We start from the raw sequence: 21506 nt of genomic DNA on the forward strand, positions 1-21506 counted from the left end.
AAATTCTACAACTTTAGAAGATAAACGAATAATTTAATTTGAACTAATTTTTTTAATTCAGTTTGGTTACCAACTTATATGTATTTTGATATAGAAAGAAAAAAAAATTAAATTTTAATAATTTTAAAATTTAGTCAATAAAATCAATACAAATAATTGCAAATTTGTTTAATAATTTATATAGCATATCCAGTCTAAGTATAAAATATGTAGTCAAATCTAAATTCCATAATAAACTAAATAAAATTACAATATAGGGGAAAATCCCGGGCGTACTCCGGGAAAAATCTCTAGTGATAATAGAAACACAACAAGATATTCCTTTTGTCTTGAGATAGACTCGGAAGAGGAAAAAAGAAATGGTTTCTTGAAATGGTTAAGAGAAACACAATACACTCGGAAGAGAAAAATAGAAATGGTTTGTTCATAACATCGATCAATATTGCATAGCTTATAAAGAATTAATACCAATGACTATATCAAGACATGGTCAGCGAAACTGTTAGTTTCAGGTTTCATACTGTTGTACATGGACAATATGAGTTGCTAAGAAGACAGAATTTCCAAAAATGCAACCAGGCAGATTCAACATCGCAGCTTTTAGTTTTACTCTCAAATGTGTAGCTCTCAACTAGATGATCCTGATCCCTTCAAAGAAACTGTCGGGCACTGCTTTTTTAGCTTCTTCTGCTCTCCGATCTGGTGGATGGCGTCTTAAATCCCTGCAAATGCGGCCACAAACTCTGCTGTATCTGTTTGATTCAGCAGCTTCTTCATCACCAGTTCCAACACTTTATACCTGCACATCACCAGTTTCTGCTATTCAAAGCTTTCACTTAACTCAACCGGACTATAAAGAAAATAACATCCCCTTTGTTTTTTAGTTCATCACTAACATGTGATTGCCTTTACAAAAAAGAACACAGGGGATCTTAATCAGATACGTAGATGTAACAAACCAATACTCTTGTCTAATAACTAATACACAAGATCTCATACAGTTTGAAGTTTCTACTATGGAAAACGATTGATCATTTATATATGATAATAAACATTATTGACTATTTCCAGTCTCAAAAGTAGACATTATTAGCCACAAGCTATAATTTATTCATCATTACCAGAGGAGAGAATTCATATAGGAGATGATAAGAGTGTACCTCGACATTAAGTGGGAGACCTTTGCCAGACCACTCATTCCGCCATTGCTGAATCAGCTCTTGAGCTGCCTTCGTGTTCCTCACAGCCATCAAAACATGTACACCAGCCTCCGCAAGCTGCCTGCGAACAAAGAAGCAAAGGCATCAGCCCAATCCCCAATCTACACAGAATCAAACTCGTAATTTGATTGACGGACTTAGAGAGACAACCAATATCAAGGGGGCACGTATGGAGTTTTTACAAATTCCTAAAGCCCTATGTTAGACAGCTGTTCTCTTGTTTTATTTCTTTTTTGATTTATTTTTTGTTAATTTTTTTTTTTAGAACCTATCCTAAAAGCCTCCGTTGGTATGGTATTTATGCTTTTGGCTGAACTGAAATAATTCACACAAAGCCTTGCATATTGCTATTACTCAATCAAGTGTGACAGTATCAGGAGTGCATACATTTGACAAACTAACAGCCATCTTTGCATACATTACACAACTTTCAATCATAATATAATGTAATAACGGAAAAGGTCCATTAGAAATGGATATTTTCACGAAAATAATAGTTCTGCCGTCGTTTTCTAGCGACAGTGCCCGCCAAAATATGGATTTTCCTACGGAATATTCAAAGCGAATATGGTTCACTCCTTTTTTGCATAAACGGCCGTTTGTTCGAGAATTCGAGACTTGGTCTTTGTCTCTCTTATAAACGTACCTTATCATTTTGAACGTGTGTATTACATTACTTTCCCATACTGTCTCTTAGTGACAACTTGACCGAGTTTACTAAACCATGGTGTAAAGAGACCACTGAAACCAAAACCAACTAGTGACAACTCAGTCGACCACAGCTTCAGCACTCTCTTTCTTATCTCGACCTTCTTCTTCTTTATTTGGCTTAATTAAGTCTCTACCGTATGTTTTAATTCTCTCTTATCTCTGCCTCTCTATTCTATATATAAACGTATCATTGCGAGTCATAGTGATCAGATCAATATAAGAGAGACTTGTGAATTATTAAAGATGTTGTCTTCTCTAGTTTCTTCAACGCTATTTCTTCTTCTCCTGGTGTTTTTGCTTCATATGGATGACGCATTTTGTGCTCAAACTGAGATCCGTAAACTTAGTGAGCCTTTTCTTTTCTTTATCTATGGTTTATTATTAGTAAAAGACATGCTAACATTAAAATATTGGATCCAGGAACAAGTGTTCACATACTTTTTGTTCGTTAGATTTAATTATATATTTGAAAAAAATCATATCTTCCTACGTCTCTTTTTACCACATTCAGATGTGAGGACGAATATTTTCATGATTAATAGAAAAAATCATGTCTTCTATTAATAATTTAAATCTTTTTGATCATTTTTAACTATTATACAATACATCTTTCAAAGTTGTGAGGTGTGCTATTTAGTTACGTGCTTACTATTTCACTTTGTTACTAATTAATTAGTTCAATATATAGATAAATAAGATTAATATTTATATTACCCAGAGCCGTGACTACTAACAAGAATTTAAAACATCGGCTTAGGCCATTTCTTTTTGTTGAACTTTCACATAGGGCATATTACTAAATTGTTATTTGGTTTGACCTATTAGTAAAAACTAAAAACACTTTTTTGAACTGTAATCACTTGAACATAGACTATTATTGATATTATTATAAATCTTTTGCTATAATACAACTTTAATTCTAAAATTATTTAATTTTCACCTCAATTTTTTTTCTATCTTAATATTAGTTTTGTATATTTGATAGAAAACATCTTGTTCATCAACATAAATCCCCAATAAAATTATTAGAAATAGTTTCTCTTAATATATTAATATTTATTCTAAATTTCATTATTAGTATTAAAGATTATATTTGAATGTTACATTTTATTTAAAAACTATAAATATTTTTTAAAGTTAGATCTAGACTAATAAAATTTGATAAATATTAAATTATGTTTCACGAAAAATATATTTGTTATTTAAGTGGAAAACAATTAGTTAAAAAGCTATGAACATATTTGGCTTCACTAAAATTTTCTTTTTGGCTTCTGGCATCAAAAGATACCTTCGCACGGCTCTGATATTACCATAGGCTTGATGATGCTTGACGCTATAAACTGAAGTGTGAATTATATGGGTGATGCAGAAGAGACGATCAATGCGAGGAGGAATTTGGAAGGCGATGACCAAAGAAGCTCCAAGATGTGGATTCCACCGAGCAGATCAATCCATTGCGGGGGCGGGAAAGCTTTTGAAAACATGGCGACCACTTATCGTACTGATCATGGTCATCTTCCAGGAGGATACTTGTCTTCTCTCTGTCAGCCATGCATCTCTTACTTCTCCAACTGTTATCATTTTACGTGCAGTACTACCGTAAACTGTCAATCCATCAACGGCTCACCACCGACGTGCACACGCTATGAGAACTGTAATCCCGCAACTGGCAACTGATCCGACTATAAAACTTTGTTATACATACATATCGTCTGTTTTTGTTTTCTATTGTTCTTCGTTTCATATATATGCTTGTGTCATACCAAATAAAATAAAATAATATATATATGCTTGTGTGTTGCCATATATATTTTATCGGATGCAAAATCTAATACATGTGTATGATCTATCCTAGTATCTGTTTAACATTTGTATATTCATGGACCATACATGGCCAATCTCGATTAATAAAAACGTTGTTTATCTTCTGGTACTAGTGTTTGCTTCTCGTTAATAGATATTGGTTAGTTCTTCAGATCTTGGAAAACCGAACCCAAGCACATATATACTAGTCCAAGGAGCATAAAGCCATGTTCCTCTATAGAACATATAACTCATGACTTACCAAAACGAAATCTGTAGTAAAAAGAAGCAAAGGCTATTTTTTGCATATATGGGACTATTGAGAACCCATTTTTATGCCTTCATAACTTGAGTCTTGCAATAGAATGCGATTTCATATTTTATTTATATAAATAGAATAAGCATGAACAAATACATAGATTTTAATAAAAGAAAAAGCTATAACATGTTATCTTTTGAACTTATATTCAGAGAAAACTATAAAATATTACCAAATTCATAATTTGTCACCTTTTAATCCAAAATTTAAAATTTATTGTTTTGCAATTTTATGAATTTATGACGATTCTACAAAACTTTGATAGAGAAATTGATAGATATAGAATAATTAAGAACTGTAAATATTTCTTGATCATATTACTCCTTTTATATAGCTTAATTAATTTAATTATAATTATTTTGTATAATTTATTTTGTTCATAATTTGGTTTATATTATAATCGGTTTAAATTTGTTGTTAACAATTAGTGTTAAGTATTTTTCTTTAGATAACATATATTTTGAACATTTTTATAATTATTTTTGTTATTATATTTATTGTATGATGTATAACATTTTTATATTTTTTTTATGTAATGGCTATTAATATTGAATTATTATGTTACTTAAATAAATGATATATTTATAATTTAGGAATAAATAAATTAATCAGTTAATTTAAATTATTTATTATTGATTGAAATGTTTTGCATTATTTAAATTTGTAAAAAGTAAGTTCAATTAATTTTTCGTTGTTTTATAAATTATTTCAATTATTTAATTGATCTAAATAATTTGAAAGAAAATTGCTAGAAATTATTAAAAAGATGAGATCTAATATTTTATATTAGTCGATTAATTATTGTGTTGTTTGGAAACATGAATAATAGTATAAAAAAGAGTATATTGTTTGGAAACATGAATAGTAATACGAAGAAATGAATATTAGTGATTTAATGTATGTTTCACGATAAAGTAAAAAAAATGTATTTAATTTAAAAATTTACAACATAAAAGTTAGGTCTAACGTAATGTTTCTGTTTTAATAAAATAGATTTGGATGGTGATGTAGAGATAACACTATCAGTCTATCACAAATGTAAGGACGTGGGTTTTGGAACAAAATTCTAGTGCTCCGGTTAATATGGCGGTTGAAGACGAAGACATATACACATTTCAAACATGAAAATTAACGATGTATGCTGTTTTGATTTACAATACATATGTAACTGCGTTGACGTTTCCGGTTCGGAGAAGAGCCATGTCCGTAGTTTTTTAGATATGACAGCTTCTACCTTTTGAAAAGTAGATAAAAGCGGTTGCGTGTGTTGAGCTGAGCACTAAAACTATGTCTCTTTCGTAGGATCCACGTTAAGGATTTCTGCACTACTTTCCATCTTACAAACTTGATCACAAAGTGGAAAAGATCGAAGATGAACCAGATGATGAAGACCGGAGCTGTTTCTGATCCTCGTTCGAGGCTCAAGTGGGACATATTCCTCAGTTTCCAAAGAGACAGAAACCACAGTTTCACGGATCGTCTCTATGAAGCGCTCATCAAGGCACATGTCCGGGTAAGGAACGGTGACGTGGGACGCAAGGATCAGAAGCTGGGTCCAAGTCTTGTGGACGCTATGGAGGATTCAGTGGCTTTCATTTTCATCTTATCCCCTGACTATGCCAAGTCTCGCTGGTGCCTTGATGAATTAGCCAAGCTCTGCGATCTGAGAGCATCGCTGGGTCGTCCTATATTACCAATCTTTTACGAGGTTGATCCATGGCACTTTCGGAAACAGAGTCCTTTCGAAAAAGACTTTGAAGAGCACGCGAAAAGATTTGGCGAGGAGGAGATAGAAAGATGGAGGGGAGCTATGAATGGATTCTTACACAAACTTATGGTCATCTATAATTCCCTTGTTAACGGTGAGAGGTATGGAAAAGAGGAAGCGTTTCTGTCTCAGGTATGCATTTCAAGTGGCAGTGTATGCATTGTGGAGAGAAAGAAACAGAGTTAAGCATGGAGAGAAGTTGATGCCTTGGACAGTTTAAAGGAAAATTCTTGACAAGGGAGTGAGGAACAAGCTGAGTATTTTACAAGCTAATAGAGTTAAAGGGATGGAGAGGGGATTGCAAACCTGGTTTGGAGCTAGAGATTGAAGTTTTTTTTAACAAAGTTTGAAGTATAGGAATCACAAGTTTGTATAGCCTAAAGGTTGCACTAGTTGTATAAAGGTATTTTTTGATGAATAAAATTTAACATTCATTCAAAAAAAAAAAAAAAAGAATGTAGTCGGACATATCTCCGGATTTGTGTAAAGGTACATGAGGACTCCCGTATCTTCATCTTCAGTCTTATTCCTCTGCATATTTACATAATACTAGACAACATGTTGCATCGTATGATTGGTATAGATTTTGATATATACATCTCATCTAAGACATGTCATAAGTCACAACGCTCCAACATCAAAACTAATTGTTGATCTAGCTGTCCCCTTCTTTTCTTTCTTCAAATCTTGGATCATCCTGTGTTTTAGGTATGTTTCTTGAGAATCAATCTCCTCATTTTCATTTCCTATGACTCAACATCCTTTGCTACTTCCAAGAAACCAGTGTATGTAAATGTAACCGCTCTCTCCTATCAAAATTCTTTTCACCAACTAATGTAGAACAATATAGAAGAAGAGATTAGTATTCAGCTTCGTTCGCAATCTGAATTCTTATGCTATTTTGTGAGAATTTAACCTAGAGTTTCGTGTAAAAGTATTAACATTTAACATCTTCTCCACAAATGAACACACACATCGACACACACACATAAATAGGAGATTAAGAGCTTGACTGGTTTTTCCGCTACCACCCGCAAACGCAGCTTGCAGTTGGTAGCGGTTTACAGCTTCGAAACAATCATACAAACTGCTGCAAATCGCGCTCCGAACCTCTTAAAATCAAAAGCTGGTTCCAGCTAGCATTTGCGGCTGCGGACGGTTGCGGGAGGATAATTTTTTTTTCTTTTTCTTTAAAAACCATATAAATACAAAAATAAAAATATTCAATAAATTTTTCAAAATGGAATTATAAAAATACTAAAATATATCTATTATATTTTAATTAATATTATAAAATTTTAAAATAAAATATTTTCTATAATTTTAAAAATTTAAAACTATAACTTTGAAAATATAATTTACATATTTATTATAATATTATGATTTTTGATATTTTTATAATTATATAAAATGTAAATATTGTTAATTTATTATTTAACCGCTACTGTATTTAGTAGTTAACCAGTCATAAGTATCCCGCAAACGCACCAATTTCTAACCGCAGAACCAGTCGTATAAATCTCTTAAAACTGCTAGAAACCGCAACCACCTGCATCCGCAAACACCCGCAGCCGCAACCGTAACCGCTGCGTTTGAACCAGTCAGGCCCTAAAGGGAAAATTTTATATTTACCATTTTCATGGTACTATTATTCATTTTTACCACCACTAAATGAATATTTTTAAAAATACATTCTTCAATTTTATTTTTATTTTTAGTTTTTTTTTAATTTTTATTTCAATTTTATTCATCTTCTCAGAAACAGAAACATTCTATAATTTTTATTAAAAAATACATTCTTTACCACCATATCCGTAATTTTATTCTTTATTTATTTAACTAATTATTGTCGCAATTTCCCAGATTTAAAATGTAAAATATGAGACCGGTGAATCTTATGAACTCAAAACAACAACCTTGGAACTGAAGAACAAATAACTCAGTTAGCTTATTGTCTCTCTTTGTTTCTTTATTCTTACACACGAGAGAAACATCCTCTGTTTCACTTGGGTAAGAGTCAAGACTGAATGATCCCTACCTAGAAGATCATTTCTTGACGTCCCAAACCCTCTGATTCGTCTAGTGTCTTTGAAAGACGCTAGCTTTTTTGTTATAATTGAACATGAGACTAGACTATTAATTAATCAATTTTCACCTGACTTTGGTCTCCGCTACCGACAAACAGTCACAGCCAACGCTAAGCTTTTGTCCCACTGTAAGAATAAAAGAAATGGCATCACAACTTTAACAAATATCTCAAAAGTTAGGTCCCTTTATCACCGAAAGTTTTCTCTCTTGACTTCACCAACAACCTTTCTACGAGAGTTGATCGGCGATATGGAGACCGAAGTCATCACCAAACCGCACAGACTCAAGTTCGACGTCTTCCTCAGCTTCCGAGGCGAAGACACGCGCCACACCATCACCGAGCGCGTCTACGACGCTCTCCACCGAAAAGAGAAAGTCCGCGTCTTTCGCGACGACGAAGGTATGCAACGAGGCGACGAGATCAACCCGAGCCTCGTCGCAGCCATGGAAGACTCTGCAGCCTCCGTCGTCGTTTTATCCCCACGCTACGCTGACTCTCACTGGTGCCTTGACGAGCTAGCTACCCTCTGCGATCTGAGAGCGTCTCTGAGACGCCCGATGATACCAATCTTCTACGAGGTTGATCCCTCGCACGTCCGTAAACAGAACGATCATTTCGCTAAGGACTTTGAAGTACATGCTAAAAGGTTTAAGGAGGAGAAGATACAGCGGTGGAGGAAAGCTATGACTTTGGTCGGAAACCTCTCTGGTTTTGTTTGCAAGTAGGATTTCATTACAAAGTTGAGTTATGTTTTTGCAATGTTCAAGAAATTGCTAGAATTGGATTAGCAATTAGGAGAACTATTAGGAACCTAGATTGATTTATTATATATTTTACATTTATAAGATATTTTAATTTTTGGATTTAGTTATAAAATAATTTTGATGAATTATAAAGTTAGATATACAAAACAAACCAAAAATTAGATGAATTTGTACTAACTTTAACTAATTTAGGTCGATTTAAACAGATTTAAATTGTATAAATTAAATTTTTAAAAAACCGTTTTGAATAAGGCCAATTTTCTGCCTACGGACCCACGGTAGATTCACTCAAGGCCTTCTGCTGGAAACTTCGTTGCACACCGAAACTCCGGCATTTTCTGTGGCAAATATTATCTGGATGTCTATCGGTTAGGAAAAATTTGCAGGCAAGAGGGATGCAAGGAGATATCTGTTGTGCTCGATGTGGGGCTCCAGAGGAATCTATAAACCATGTCTTTTTTGAATGTCCACCGGCAATTCAGACATGGGCGCTTTCTAAGATTCCATCTAATCCTGCAATCTTTCCAACGGAATCACTCTACGCAAACATAGATCATCTATTTTGGCGCGTTACTCCAAAGATGGATGATCATCAATTTGCGTGGATACTTTGGTACATATGGAAAGCAAGGAATAGTAAGGTATTTAGTGATCTGGATATTGATCCTCGTGATACTCTTGGGAAGGCCGAGACAGAATCTGTTCTGTGGGCTGATGCACAGGTGATTCCTGAGCATGATGCACACCAGAGAGATATGGCTCCCATACCGGTGAGACCGGGCAGGTGGTGCTTCTCTGATGGCTCATGGAAGGCAAACGATATTTTCTCGGGACAAGGATGGTATAGCACCTTACCAGGTTTTGACGGTTTGATGGGTGCAAGAAACACAAGAGCCAGTCTTTCACCTCTCCATGCAGAGTTTGAATCACTAATCTGGGCAATGGAATGTATGCGGAATTTGCGGCAGTTTCGGGTCACATTTGCAACAGATTGTTCTCAATTGGTGAAGATGGTTTCGGAACCAGAAGAATGGCCAGCGTTTGCAAACTACTTGACAGATATCAAGACCCTTAGCACGGGATTTCAGAGCTCGGAGATCATCTATGTACCAAGAACACAGAACACACAGGCGGACAAACTAGCACGCAGTGCAAGAATCCAACCGTCGTTCGTCGTTCACATGGATGCAGAGCTACCCTCTTGGTTAACAGAGTCTATATGAGTCTGTTTTCTTTTTATTGATGTCAAAAAAAAAAAAAAAAAAAAGGCCAATTTTCTGCCTAGCTGACCTTAGACACTGTCTAGATGGATTTTAAAAACATAGTGTTTTTGAATGTGAATGCTCTTTTTTTTTGTGCAACTAATGTGAATGCTCTTTGTCTGAAATTTTGTGTTTTTGTTTTATGGGACTTTGACAGAGAAGACTCTGTTGATGATGAGATGATAGGGCTTTTGGTGAAGAGGGTTTTATCTGAAGTGAGCAACACACCAGAGAACGTTGGAGATTACACCGTTGGCTTGGAGTCACGTGTTGATGATTTGATCAATCTGGTCGACGTTAAATCCACCTCTGACGTTCAAATCCTGGGGCTTCACGGTATGGGTGGTATTGGGAAGACGACCCTTGCAAAAGCCTTTTATAACAAGATCGTTGCAGACTTCGAGCATAGAGTTTTCATCTCAAACGTTAGAGAAAGATCATCAGACCATGATGGTTTGGTTAATCTACAAAAGAGTTTGATCAAGGGGCTTCTCCGTTCGCTACCTGAAATAGAAGATGTTAACCGAGGGAGAGACAAGATAAGAGAGAGCGTTTATGAGAAGAAGATTCTTGTGGTTTTAGATGATGTTGATAAGGTAGACCAAGTTGATGCGCTGGTTGGTGAAAAAAGTTGGTATAGTGAAGGAAGTCTTATAGTCATCACTACAAGAGATGAAGATATTCTGAGTAAGGTCTTAGTGAAGCAAAAGTATGAAGTCAGGTGCTTGAATGAGGAGCAGGCCTTGAAGCTGTTTAGTTATCATTCACTACGGAAAGAAAAACCAACAGAGAGTTTACTAGAGCTGTCCAAGAAGATTGTCAAGATATCAGGACTATTACCACTAGCACTTGAAGTGTTTGGATCTCTTTTGTATGACAAGAAGGAGGCAAAAGAATGGCAAACTCAGCTAGAGAAGCTCAAAAACACTCAACCAGGCAATCTTCAGGATGTTCTGAAGCTGAGTTTTGATTCTTTAGACGATGAGGAGAAGAATGTGTTCCTGGATATTGCCTGTCTCTTTCTTAAAATGCAGATAAAGAAAGAAGAAATCGTCGACGTACTGAATGGTTGTGGGTTTAACGCCGAGGCTGCTCTCAGTGTCCTCAGACAGAAGTCTCTTGTTAAGTTCTTGTCAGACGAGAATCTTTGGATGCATGATCAGATTCGAGACATGGGAAGGCAGTTAGACCTTAAAGAAACCCCTGGGGATACTAGAATGCGGAGTAGACTCTGGGACCGTGCTGAAATCATGACTGTATTGAACAATATGAAGGTAATTTATTTAAATCTACAATTATATATAATTTGCATTCTCATGTTTGTTCTGTAATGGATGATAGGGAACATCATCCATCCAAGGAATTGTACTTGACTTTAAAAAGAAGTTAGCAACAGATCCAAGTGCAGATAACATTGCGTTGGGGAATCTACATGACAATCCAGGCATCAGAGCTGTGTTTAGTTACCTGAAGAATAAGTTTGTAGGATTTCCAGCAGAGGAAAAGCCAAAAAGCTCTGAGAACACCATTCCTGTAGAGCCTTTTGTACCAATGACAAAGTTGAGACTCCTTCAGATTAATCATGTGGAGCTGGCAGGGAATCTTGAACGTCTTCCATCTGAACTCAAGTGGATACAGTGGAGAGGCTGTCCATTAAAGGAGGTACCACTCAATCTTCTTGCTCGGCAACTTGCTGTTCTTGATCTTGCTGAGAGTGCAATAAGACGCATCCAGAGTCTGCACATCGAAGGGGTAAGCTTCTACTGGTTTGAGTATTAATTTATTAATTTAACGTGTTCATTGATTTATAAAGTTTTTACTGTAGTTTGAGTCAAAATCTCACTGTTAAGAAACTTCTTTCAGGTGGATGGAAACTTGAAGGTTGTAAACTTGCGTGGCTGTCATAGCTTAGAAGCCGTTCCTGATTTATCAAACCATAAGTTCTTAGAGAAGCTTGTCTTTGAACGATGCATGCGTCTGGTGGAAGTTCCAAGTTCAGTTGGTAATTTGAGAACATTACTTCACCTGGATTTAAGAAACTGTCCTAACCTCACTGAGTTTCTTGTGGATGTTTCTGGACTGAAGAGTCTTGAAAAGCTTTACCTCTCTGGCTGTTCAAGTCTGAGTGTGTTACCAGAAAACATTGGTCTCATGCCATGTTTGAAAGAGCTTTTTCTTGATGCAACTGGGATAAAGGAGTTACCAGACTCTATTTTTCGCCTCGAAAATCTTCAAAAGCTTAGCCTAAAGAGCTGCAGATCTATTCAAGAACTTCCTATGTGCATAGGAACATTGACATCACTGGAAGAGCTAGATCTGAGTAGCACTTCACTGCAAAGTCTTCCGAGTTCTATAGGAGATTTAAAAAATCTCCAGAAGCTGAGTTTGATGCACTGTGCATCCCTTTCTAAGATACCTGACACTATTAAGGAGCTCAAATCACTGAAGAAACTATTTATCTACGGAAGTGCAGTGGAGGAGCTGCCTCTATGCCTAGGCTCACTGCCATGTTTGACTGACTTTTCAGCAGGAGAATGCAAACTTCTGAAGCATGTTCCAAGTTCAATTGGTGGATTAAATTCTCTTCTAGAACTTGAGTTGGATTGGACACCAATTGAAACTCTACCAGCAGAGATTGGTGACTTGCACTTTATTCAAAAACTTGGGTTGAGGAACTGCAAGTCTCTGAAGGCTCTGCCTGAATCAATAGGAAACATGGACACACTCCATAGCTTGTTCCTTACAGGCGCTAACATTGAGAAACTGCCTGAAACTTTTGGCAAGCTTGAAAACCTAGACACACTCCGAATGGACAACTGTAAAATGATCAAGAGGCTTCCTGAATCATTTGGAGACTTGAAATCGCTTCACGATCTGTACATGAAGGAAACTTCGGTGGTAGAGCTGCCAGAAAGTTTTGGAAACCTCTCAAATCTAAGGGTATTGAAGATACTGAAGAAGCCTCTCTTTAGAAGTTCTCCAGGTACAAGTGAAGAACCTAGTTTTGTTGAAGTACCAAACTCTTTCTCAAACCTCTTGTCACTTGAGGAGATAGATGCTAAAGGTTGGGGGATATGGGGTAAAGTACCTGATGATCTTGGGAAGCTTTCATCTCTCAAGAAACTAGAACTGGGGAATAACTATTTTCACAGTCTTCCATCTAGCCTTGAGGGGTTATGGAATCTTAAATTATTTACATTGTATGACTGCCAAGAGCTGAAGTGTCTCCCCCCTCTTCCGTGGAAACTGGAGAAGCTAAACCTGGCAAACTGCTTTGCGTTGGAGAGTATAGCAGACCTCTCAAAGCTGGAGATCTTGGAAGAGCTCAATCTCACAAACTGTGGGAAAGTGGATGATGTTCCAGGCCTAGAGCATTTGAAGGCTCTGAAAAGGTTATACATGAGCGGCTGCAACTCTAGGCTCTCTGTTGCAGTCAAGAAAAGACTTTCCAAGGTGATTCTGCAAACTCTATATCATCTCAGTTAGTTGTATTTCAGGTTTGTTAACAATCTTTTGAACTCTCACTGCAGGCTTCTTTGAAAATGATGAGGAATCTGAGCTTACCTGGGAACAGAATCCCTGACTGGTTTTCACAAGGCCCTCTCACATTCTCTCCTCAACCCAACAGAGAGCTCAGAGGCGTAATCCTGGCCGTTGTTGTGGCTCTTAACCAAGACTGCATAGATGACTACCAGCTGCCTGATGTGATGGAGGTTCAAGCACAAATTCTAGAACTTGATTCACCCTTATACACCCACACATTGCACCTCTTTGGAGTGCCAAGAACAAGTGATGATCAACTCCACATCTGCCGATACCCAACTTTGCACCCAATGGTTTGGACATTTAGAGATGGGTACACCATACAAGTTGTTAAACGAGAACCACCAATCAAACAAGGCGTTGAGCTAAAGATGCATGGGATTCATCTTGTTTATGAAGGGGATGATGATTTTAAAGGTGAAGAACATGTATTGAACGAGACACAGCTCACTGTCTCTCAGAAGCTTGCCAATTTTTTCAGATCTTTTGAAGAAGGTGAAGCCAGCTCAGAAAGTGAATCTGCTTGATACTCCAACTGATGGTTCAGTCTCTCTCTCACTGTAATGGATGGTGTGGACAAGTTTGATAAACCATACAACATTATTATTTTGATGCTATGGTGTCAAATGATTGACCTCATTGTATCTTTATCATCTCAAAGATGCGATGACATCATATATCTTTGTGATATTATCTTACAAGACATCAAAAGATTTTCGTCAGACTAAAGAAACAATGTAACACATCCATCTCAAGTCAATCCACAATCAGATCATTTATGACTTCTTCAAACCATATATGCTTCTTCATGGCAAATGTCGTCTATAATCATCCAACTTGATCATTTGTTTAAATTAGTCTAGTAAGTTATATATTTCATTAGTAGTTCAAATACAAAAAAAAGTTATATATTTCATTCAATGGACCTGTCACAGTTCAGAAGTTGTCACGGCTGAAAGTCAAGGTGAAGATATTGTTGTGCATCAACAGAAAATTGAAAGTGGTATTTATTTGATATAAATAGTCAACGTAAATTAAAAGCGGAATATAGTTTAAAATTATCAAATATATTGTTTTGTCTGTATATCGGATATTATTTTTTTACGAATACTTATTATCACATCAAATTATTTATATATGACAAAAAATTTCTTTAAAATATTTTTAATCAAACATCAAAATATTTATATATGACAAAAATTGCTTTAAAATATTTAAGTTTATTATTGTGTTAAATTTTTTAAAACACTCATATTAAAAATATTTTAGAAATATCTTTATACAAATGTTTTTGATGATTAATATTTAACTATAAATTATTTTATTTTAAAAATTTTAAATAGAACAATATTGTTTCAAGATAACAACACAACATATAAGAATTATCTTGTTTAAAAAAAATCTGATATTATTAATATAAAATTTATTTTAATTATTTAGATAAATTATATACAAAATTCATTGTACTGCTTCAAAACCACTCTTTTCATATATGCGTTCAATCAAAGTATAACAAAATTTGCTCAATTTTGCAGATTTTTATTGAGAAATTGGCTAATTGATATTTAAATTTTATCCAACCTTATTAGCGTCAGCTAGCAAGGGAAAACACGAGATGTGACTATTCCTCGTATCTTAATAGTTAAATATCATGATTAATATATGTTATATAAAATATTTGAATATCAAAAATTGATTTAGGAGGTTCTAGGATATATTTTATATATATATTATCTTTGTTTTAGTTATCTTATATGTATATATTTTTGTTTCTTATACATAATTTACAAGAAAAAAAAAACAAAATTTCAGAGAAAAATTAAGTAAAATTTAAGTAATCTTAAGTAATTTTAGTAAAACTTTAGAAAAATTTTAGTAAAACTTTAGCAATTTTTTAGCTGATAAATGTCATTACTGCTTTTTTGGTTGTTTTTTTGGTTGCTTTTGTATATGAAAAATATACAGAGACAATTCTCAGTCTTAATTGGAGGTTTTTCGTCGATTTGCAAATATCTTCTGCACCAACTCCGAGGTTTGAAGTGACTGATGTCTCCACTTTCATGAGCCCTCCTTGACTTGGTCATATACTAAGAAGACTACCAGGTAGTTTTCCAAGTCTTCTCTTTGATTTCCGCTCCAATGGTTTTAGGGTTTAGCATAGAATCTTTGCTTCTTTATGCTGGAAACACACGTTCACATATTTGGCTATGCAAGTTGATAAATAAATGTGATCTTCACTTATGTTATGATAGTTGAATGATTTGATAATGTGTTTGGTCTGGTTGTTGTGTAACATCCAGGAAACCTATAATGATTTGTAGGTTGAGAAAAACTGAGCAAATTGATATTGATTATGTATATTGACAAAAATAAAGAAAATGATATCAATGCTATATATAACACAACCATATCAAAACCAGTATTGGACTCTGTTTAATTTTCAAGATTACGGATGAGGAGATTGGTGTGTATTGTTGCGTTGTTCGACTTTCTGGATGTGGTGAAGGCCCGTGTGAGTACAAAGATTCTGAGATGTTGCTTCACGGAATGGCAACCATACACACTCGCTTGGATACTTCCCGGTGGACTTAGGGCTAATGGCTCTTGGTTTTCTGATTGGAGTATGCATTTATTTATTTCGTGCTTCGAAAAGGAATACATATTTATAACTACATTTATTATTAAATTAAAAAAATTGAGCTTACTTATCTTTTATACATTTTTTTATTTTAACTGTCTATGGTTAAAAATATTCTTTTTGGATAACAACATAATATATGTATGAATTATCTTTTTTAATATATTTTCATTTTGGCCAATTTATATATATTAATTTATAAATAATTGTCTAATAAAATTTTAATTAATTATTATTTATTAAAAGTAATGACGATATTAAAAATCTAACTTTAAATGTGTGTGCCAAAAATTACCTCACAAATAATAATATAAATAGATAGATAGATAAAAATATTATTTGAAGGCACAAACAAATAGTTTACGAAACTGCATAATATAAGTTTAAAATCTCCTAGACATTATTTACCAAGCGATTTTGACACAAGTCATCACCAGAATCAATTTCACAAAATAAATGTGACATAGATGATTACATTTAATGTTGATTTATATTTTTTGTAATTGTTTTTAGAATATTGTAGTAAATTATACATCATCATTAAAGTATATCTATTGAAATATGACATTAAATAGTTTATTTTGTCAAACGACATTAAATAGTATAATAGTATAAATATAATAATATTTTACAAATTTTGAAATATTATTTATTTATATTTTTGTAATTATACAATTTATTGCCAAAAATTATTTTCAAATTTTTCTACGATTTTTTTTTAAATTATAATTTTTTATTCGTAATATCATTAGTTTTTTTATATATCTACAAAATTTAGAAATACTGTTTAGTTTTATTTTTTGATAATTATACAATTTTTTTAACAAAATTTTTAATTAAATTTATACAAGTTGATTTAATATATTTTATCCAAAAATAAAAAGATAAAAGATATGTCTAATATTATAATTTAATATATATATATATATATATTATATGGTTGAAAATAAAAAATGTTTAATTTATCTGAATTTTATTTCAACTAAACCAAAATTTAATTTAAAATATTGTAAGAAAATAATAAAATTTATAATAATAATATAATTTTATTTTTATATATAATTTACATTTAAAATTTTTAAAAAATTTTGTTGCTCATTGTGCAGGAAAACACCTAGTTGACAATATTTACATCGTTACACTTGAAATAATATTTGAAATTTAAACAATTTATTTTTCGTTTTACTTACCAAATTGAGTTTAGAAAAGTCAATAATATTCTGATGGGTCAATAAAACAACAAAGAGAAAGCAAAAGCTACAGAGTTTTGAGTTAAAAGCTCTACAAGACATCTCGATGAGCTTCCTCTCTCAAGACTTCAAGAAGACATTGACTTCTTGTCTCTAAACAGTTGACTTTTAGAAGAAAGGAAGATCGGGAGATGGAGGCTGCCGTTCTATCGAAGCGGCATAGGCTCAAGTATGACGTCTTCCTCAGTTTCAGAGGCAAAGACACGCGTGCTGACTTCGCAGAGCGTCTCTACACGGAGATAAAGAGAGAGGTCAAGATCTTCCGCGACAACGAAGGTATGGAACGAGGGGAAGAGATCAATGCAAGCCTCATCGCAGGCATGGAGGACTCGGCGGCCTCCCTCGTCCTCTTCTCCCCTCACTACGCTGACTCCCGCTGGTGCCTAGATGAGTTAGCTACGCTCTGTGATCTGAGTTCATCTCTCGATCGTCCCATGATACCCATCTTTTACAAGGTAGATCCCTCCCATGTACGCAAGCAGAGCGGTGATTTCGTGAAGCATTTTGAAGCACACGCCGAAAGATTTAGCAAGGAAAGGATACAGCCATGGAGAGAAGCTATGAAACTAGTTGGACATCTCCCTGGCTTTATTTACAGGTATAATACAACCTCCTGTAGTTTTATGATCATGTGGATTGAAGTTATTAGATTCTTGAACTTTTGGAACTTGGCAGAGAAGGAGAAAATGAGGATGCGCTGATAAGGCTAGTGGTGAAGAGGGTTTTAGCTGAGAAGAACAATACACCAGAGAAAGTTGGAGAGTACACCGTTGGCTTGGAGTCACGTGTTGATGATTTGATGAATCTGGTCAACGTTAAATCTAGTTGTGACGTTCAAATCCTGGGGCTTTACGGTATGGGCGGTATTGGGAAGACGACCCTTGCAAAAGCCTTGTACAAAAAGATGGTAGAATACTTCAAGGAGCAACGAGTTTTCATCTCAAACGTTAGAGAAAGATCATCAGGAAAAGATGGCTTACTCAATCTAGAAAAGACTTTGATAACTGAACTGTTTGATTCGCCACCTGAAATAGAAGATGTTGACCAAGGCCGAGACAAGATAAGAGAAAGTGTTCATGAGAAGAAGATTCTTGTGGTTTTAGATGATGTTGATAACGTAGACCAGGTTAATGCGTTGGTTGGTGAGAGAAGTTGGTATGGTGAAGGAAGTCTTATAGTCATCACTACCAGAGACGAAGATATTCTGAATAGTCTCTCTGTGAGCCTAAAGTATGAGGTCAACTGCTTGAGTGAAGAGCAAGCAGTGAAGCTGTTTAGTTATCATTCACTACGAAAGGAAAAACCAACAGGGAGTCTATTGAAGTTATCTGAGAATATCGTCAAGATAACTGGATTGTTGCCACTAGCTGTTGAAGTGTTTGGTTCTCTTTTTTATGACAAAAAGGAAAAGGAATGGCAAGTTCAGGTAAAGAAGCTGGAAAATACTAAACCCAACGGTCTTCGGGACGTTCTGAAGGTGAGTTTTGACTCTTTAGACGATGAAGAGAAGAAAGTCTTCCTGGACATTGCGTGTCTCTTTCTTAAAATGGACATGACTAAAGAGGAAATTGTCGACGTACTGAAAGGTTGTGGGTTCAACGCTGAGGCTGTTCTCAAAGCTCTTAGACAGAAGTCTCTTGTCAAGTTCTTGGCCGACAATACTCTTTGGATGCATGATCAGATTAAAGACATGGGAATGCAGATGGTCGTTAAAGAAAGCCCAGAGGATCCGGGAAAGCGAAGTAGACTCTGGGATCGTGGTGAAATCATGAACAATATGAAGGTAGTTTTTTTCTATCTACAGCAATAATATCATCATTTGCATTTGAGTTATATTCTCGTGATCGTTATGACAGGGAACAACATCCATCAGAGGAATTGTATTAGACTTCAAGAAGAAGTCTATGAGACTAGATGACAATCCAGGCACCAGCTCTGTGTGTAGTTACCTGAAGAATATATTAAAGCCTACACGTACTGAAAACACCATTCCCGTGGAGCATTTTGTACCAATGAAGAAGCTGAGACTTCTTCAGATCAATCATGTGGAACTGCAAGGAAATCTTGAACTCCTTCCATCTGACCTGAAGTGGATACAGTGGAGAGGCTGTCCATTAAAAGATGTTCCAGCGAGTTTTCTTTCTAGGCAACTCGCTGTTCTTGATCTTTCAGAGAGTGGTATAAGAGGATTCCAGAGTTCTCAGCTAAAAATAGTAAGCTTTCTTATCTCCCTCTATCATGGGTTTTGAGTTGAAGTCTCACTTCTAAAAAACACTCTCTCTGGTTTGCAGGTGGGTTTGCAGGTGGAGGGGAACTTGAGGGTTGTAAATTTGCGTGGTTGTGATAGCTTAGAAGCCATTCCTGATTTATCAAACCATAAGTCCTTAGAGAAGCTTGTTTTCGAGGGATGCAAGCTTCTGGTGGAGGTTCCTAGCTCAGTTGGTAATTTGAGATCATTACTTCACCTGGATTTAAGAAACTGTCCAAACCTCACTGAGTTTCTTGTGGATGTTTCTGGACTGAAGAGTCTTGAAAAGCTTTACCTCTCTGGCTGTTCAAGTCTGAGTGTGTTACCAGAAAACATCGGTTACATGCTGTGTTTGAAAGAGCTTCTTCTTGATGAAACTGCGATAAAGAACCTACCGGGATCAATTTTTCGCCTCGAAAAACTTCAAAAGCTTAGCTTAAAGAGTTGCAGATCTATTCACGAGCTTCCTGAGTGCATAGGAACATTGACATCACTGGAAGAGCTAGATCTGAGTAGCACTTCACTGCAAAGTCTTCCGAGTTCTATTGGAAATTTAAAAAATCTCCAGAAGCTGCATGTGATGCACTGTGCATCCCTTTCTAAGATACCTGACACTATCAATAAACTCGCATCATTACAAGAGCTGATCATCGATGGAAGTGCGGTGGAGGAGCTACCTCTAAGTCTAAAACCTGGATCCCTTTCTAAGATACCTGACACTATCAATAAACTCGCATCATTACAAGAGCTGATCATCGATGGAAGTGCGGTGGAGGAGCTACCTCTAAGTCTAAAACCTGGATCACTGCCATGTTTGGCTAAATTTTCAGCAGGAGGATGCAAATCGCTGAAACAGGTTCCTAGTTCAGTTGGGTGGTTAAACTCTCTTCTCCAACTTAAGTTGGATAGTACACCGATTACAACTCTACCAGAAGAGATAAGTCAGTTGCGCTTTATTCAGAAAGTTGAGTTAAGGAACTGCTTATCATTGAAATCTCTGCCTAATAAGATTGGAGATATGGACACACTCCATAGCTTATACCTTGAAGGCTCTAACATTGAAGAACTGCCTGAAAATTTTGGAAATCTGGAGAACCTAGTATTACTCCAAATGAACAAGTGTAAGAATCTCAAGAAGCTTCCTAACTCATTTGGAGGCTTGAAATCTCTTTGCCATCTGTACATGGAGGAAACTCTGGTCATGGAGTTGCCTGGAAGTTTTGGAAACCTCTCAAACTTAAGGGTTTTGAACCTGGGGAATAATAAGTTTCACAGTCTTCCTTCTAGCCTCAAGGGGTTATCAAGTCTCAAAGAACTTTCATTGTGTGACTGCCAAGAGCTCACGTGTCTTCCCTCTCTTCCATGTAACTTGGAGAAGCTAAACCTGGCAAACTGCTGCTCATTGGAGAGTATATCCGACCTTTCAGAGCTGACGATGTTGCACGAGCTCAATCTCACCAACTGTGGGATAGTGGATGATATTCCAGGCCTAGAGCACTTGACGGCGCTGAAACGGTTAGACATGAGCGGATGTAATTTCCAAGTGCACCGTTGAAGTAAATAAAGTGCACCTTTCATAGTTGGAGACATGGTGTTTTGTATATATTCCTTTTTCTCTTTAGTTTCCTGTTCTGAAGCTTTTTTGCTTCTTTTAACTTCACCCACTGTAAGATGTTTATCTGTTTCTTTACCTCTGCCTTTTATAATCAATAAGTAAAAGTAACAAAAAAGAGGAGATTCTTGATTTGTGAAAGTTTTGATGAAAATGAGTTTCACAGCTTGTCATAGTACCAAACAAGAGAGACCAACAGATTATCTAAAAGGAAATGGTGACAAGACGATGTTATTATTACCAAGTAGGGTCGAGGTTCATGTGTCTATGCTCTCAGCG

The 21506-nt window shown here is 35.4% G+C and overlaps 2 protein-coding genes and 1 long non-coding RNA gene across 10 annotated transcripts; 2 read left to right on the forward strand and 1 right to left on the reverse strand.

Moving 5' to 3' along the window:
* Positions 1-373: 373 nt before the first annotated feature.
* Positions 374-1725, reverse strand: LOC103840689. Its single transcript, XR_627708.3, has 2 exons — positions 1161-1725; positions 374-799 (listed from the first exon to the last, which is right to left on the reverse strand). It is a non-coding gene; the product is annotated as an uncharacterized LOC103840689 (long non-coding RNA).
* Positions 1726-3616: 1891 nt separating this feature from the next.
* Positions 3617-16194, forward strand: LOC103840691 (TMV resistance protein N). 6 transcript variants are annotated; one of them, XR_004451299.1, is made up of 7 exons: positions 3617-5865; positions 6275-6310; positions 10094-11210; positions 11278-11688; positions 11800-13389; positions 13467-15582; positions 15925-16194. XR_004451299.1 is itself a non-coding variant. In XM_009117202.3 (7 exons), the coding sequence occupies exons 1-7, from the start codon at positions 5426-5428 to the stop codon at positions 14004-14006; spliced, it is 4635 nt and encodes a 1544-aa protein (XP_009115450.2). In that variant the 5' UTR covers positions 3617-5425; the 3' UTR covers positions 14007-15720. The 6 variants fall into 6 exon arrangements, 2 of the variants coding, with proteins under 2 accessions (XP_009115450.2, XP_009115448.2); XM_009117202.3 differs by lacking the exon at positions 15925-16194 and adding an exon at positions 8147-8631 and having other exon boundaries at positions 3617-5890; positions 6276-6302; positions 13467-15720; XR_004451297.1 differs by lacking the exons at positions 3617-5865; positions 6275-6310 and adding an exon at positions 7152-8631 and having other exon boundaries at positions 15900-16194.
* An 837-nt stretch (positions 16195-17031) lies between these two features.
* On the forward strand, positions 17032-21368 carry LOC103840692 (disease resistance protein TAO1). 3 transcript variants are annotated; one of them, XM_033279813.1, is made up of 4 exons: positions 17032-17965; positions 18043-19150; positions 19224-19580; positions 19671-21368. In XM_033279813.1, exons 1-4 carry the CDS (start codon positions 17499-17501, stop codon positions 21168-21170), a joined length of 3432 nt encoding a protein of 1143 aa, XP_033135704.1. In that variant the 5' UTR covers positions 17032-17498; the 3' UTR covers positions 21171-21368. The 3 variants fall into 3 exon arrangements, with proteins under 3 accessions (XP_033135704.1, XP_033135703.1, XP_033135706.1); XM_033279812.1 differs by having other exon boundaries at positions 17036-17965; positions 19659-21368; XM_033279815.1 differs by having other exon boundaries at positions 17758-17965; positions 18048-19150; positions 19659-21368.
* The last annotated feature ends 138 nt before the right edge of the window (positions 21369-21506 follow it).

The sequence above is a fragment of the Brassica rapa genome, chromosome A09 (assembly GCF_000309985.2).
Source record: "Brassica rapa cultivar Chiifu-401-42 chromosome A09, CAAS_Brap_v3.01, whole genome shotgun sequence".
NCBI lineage: Eukaryota > Viridiplantae > Streptophyta > Magnoliopsida > Brassicales > Brassicaceae > Brassica > Brassica rapa.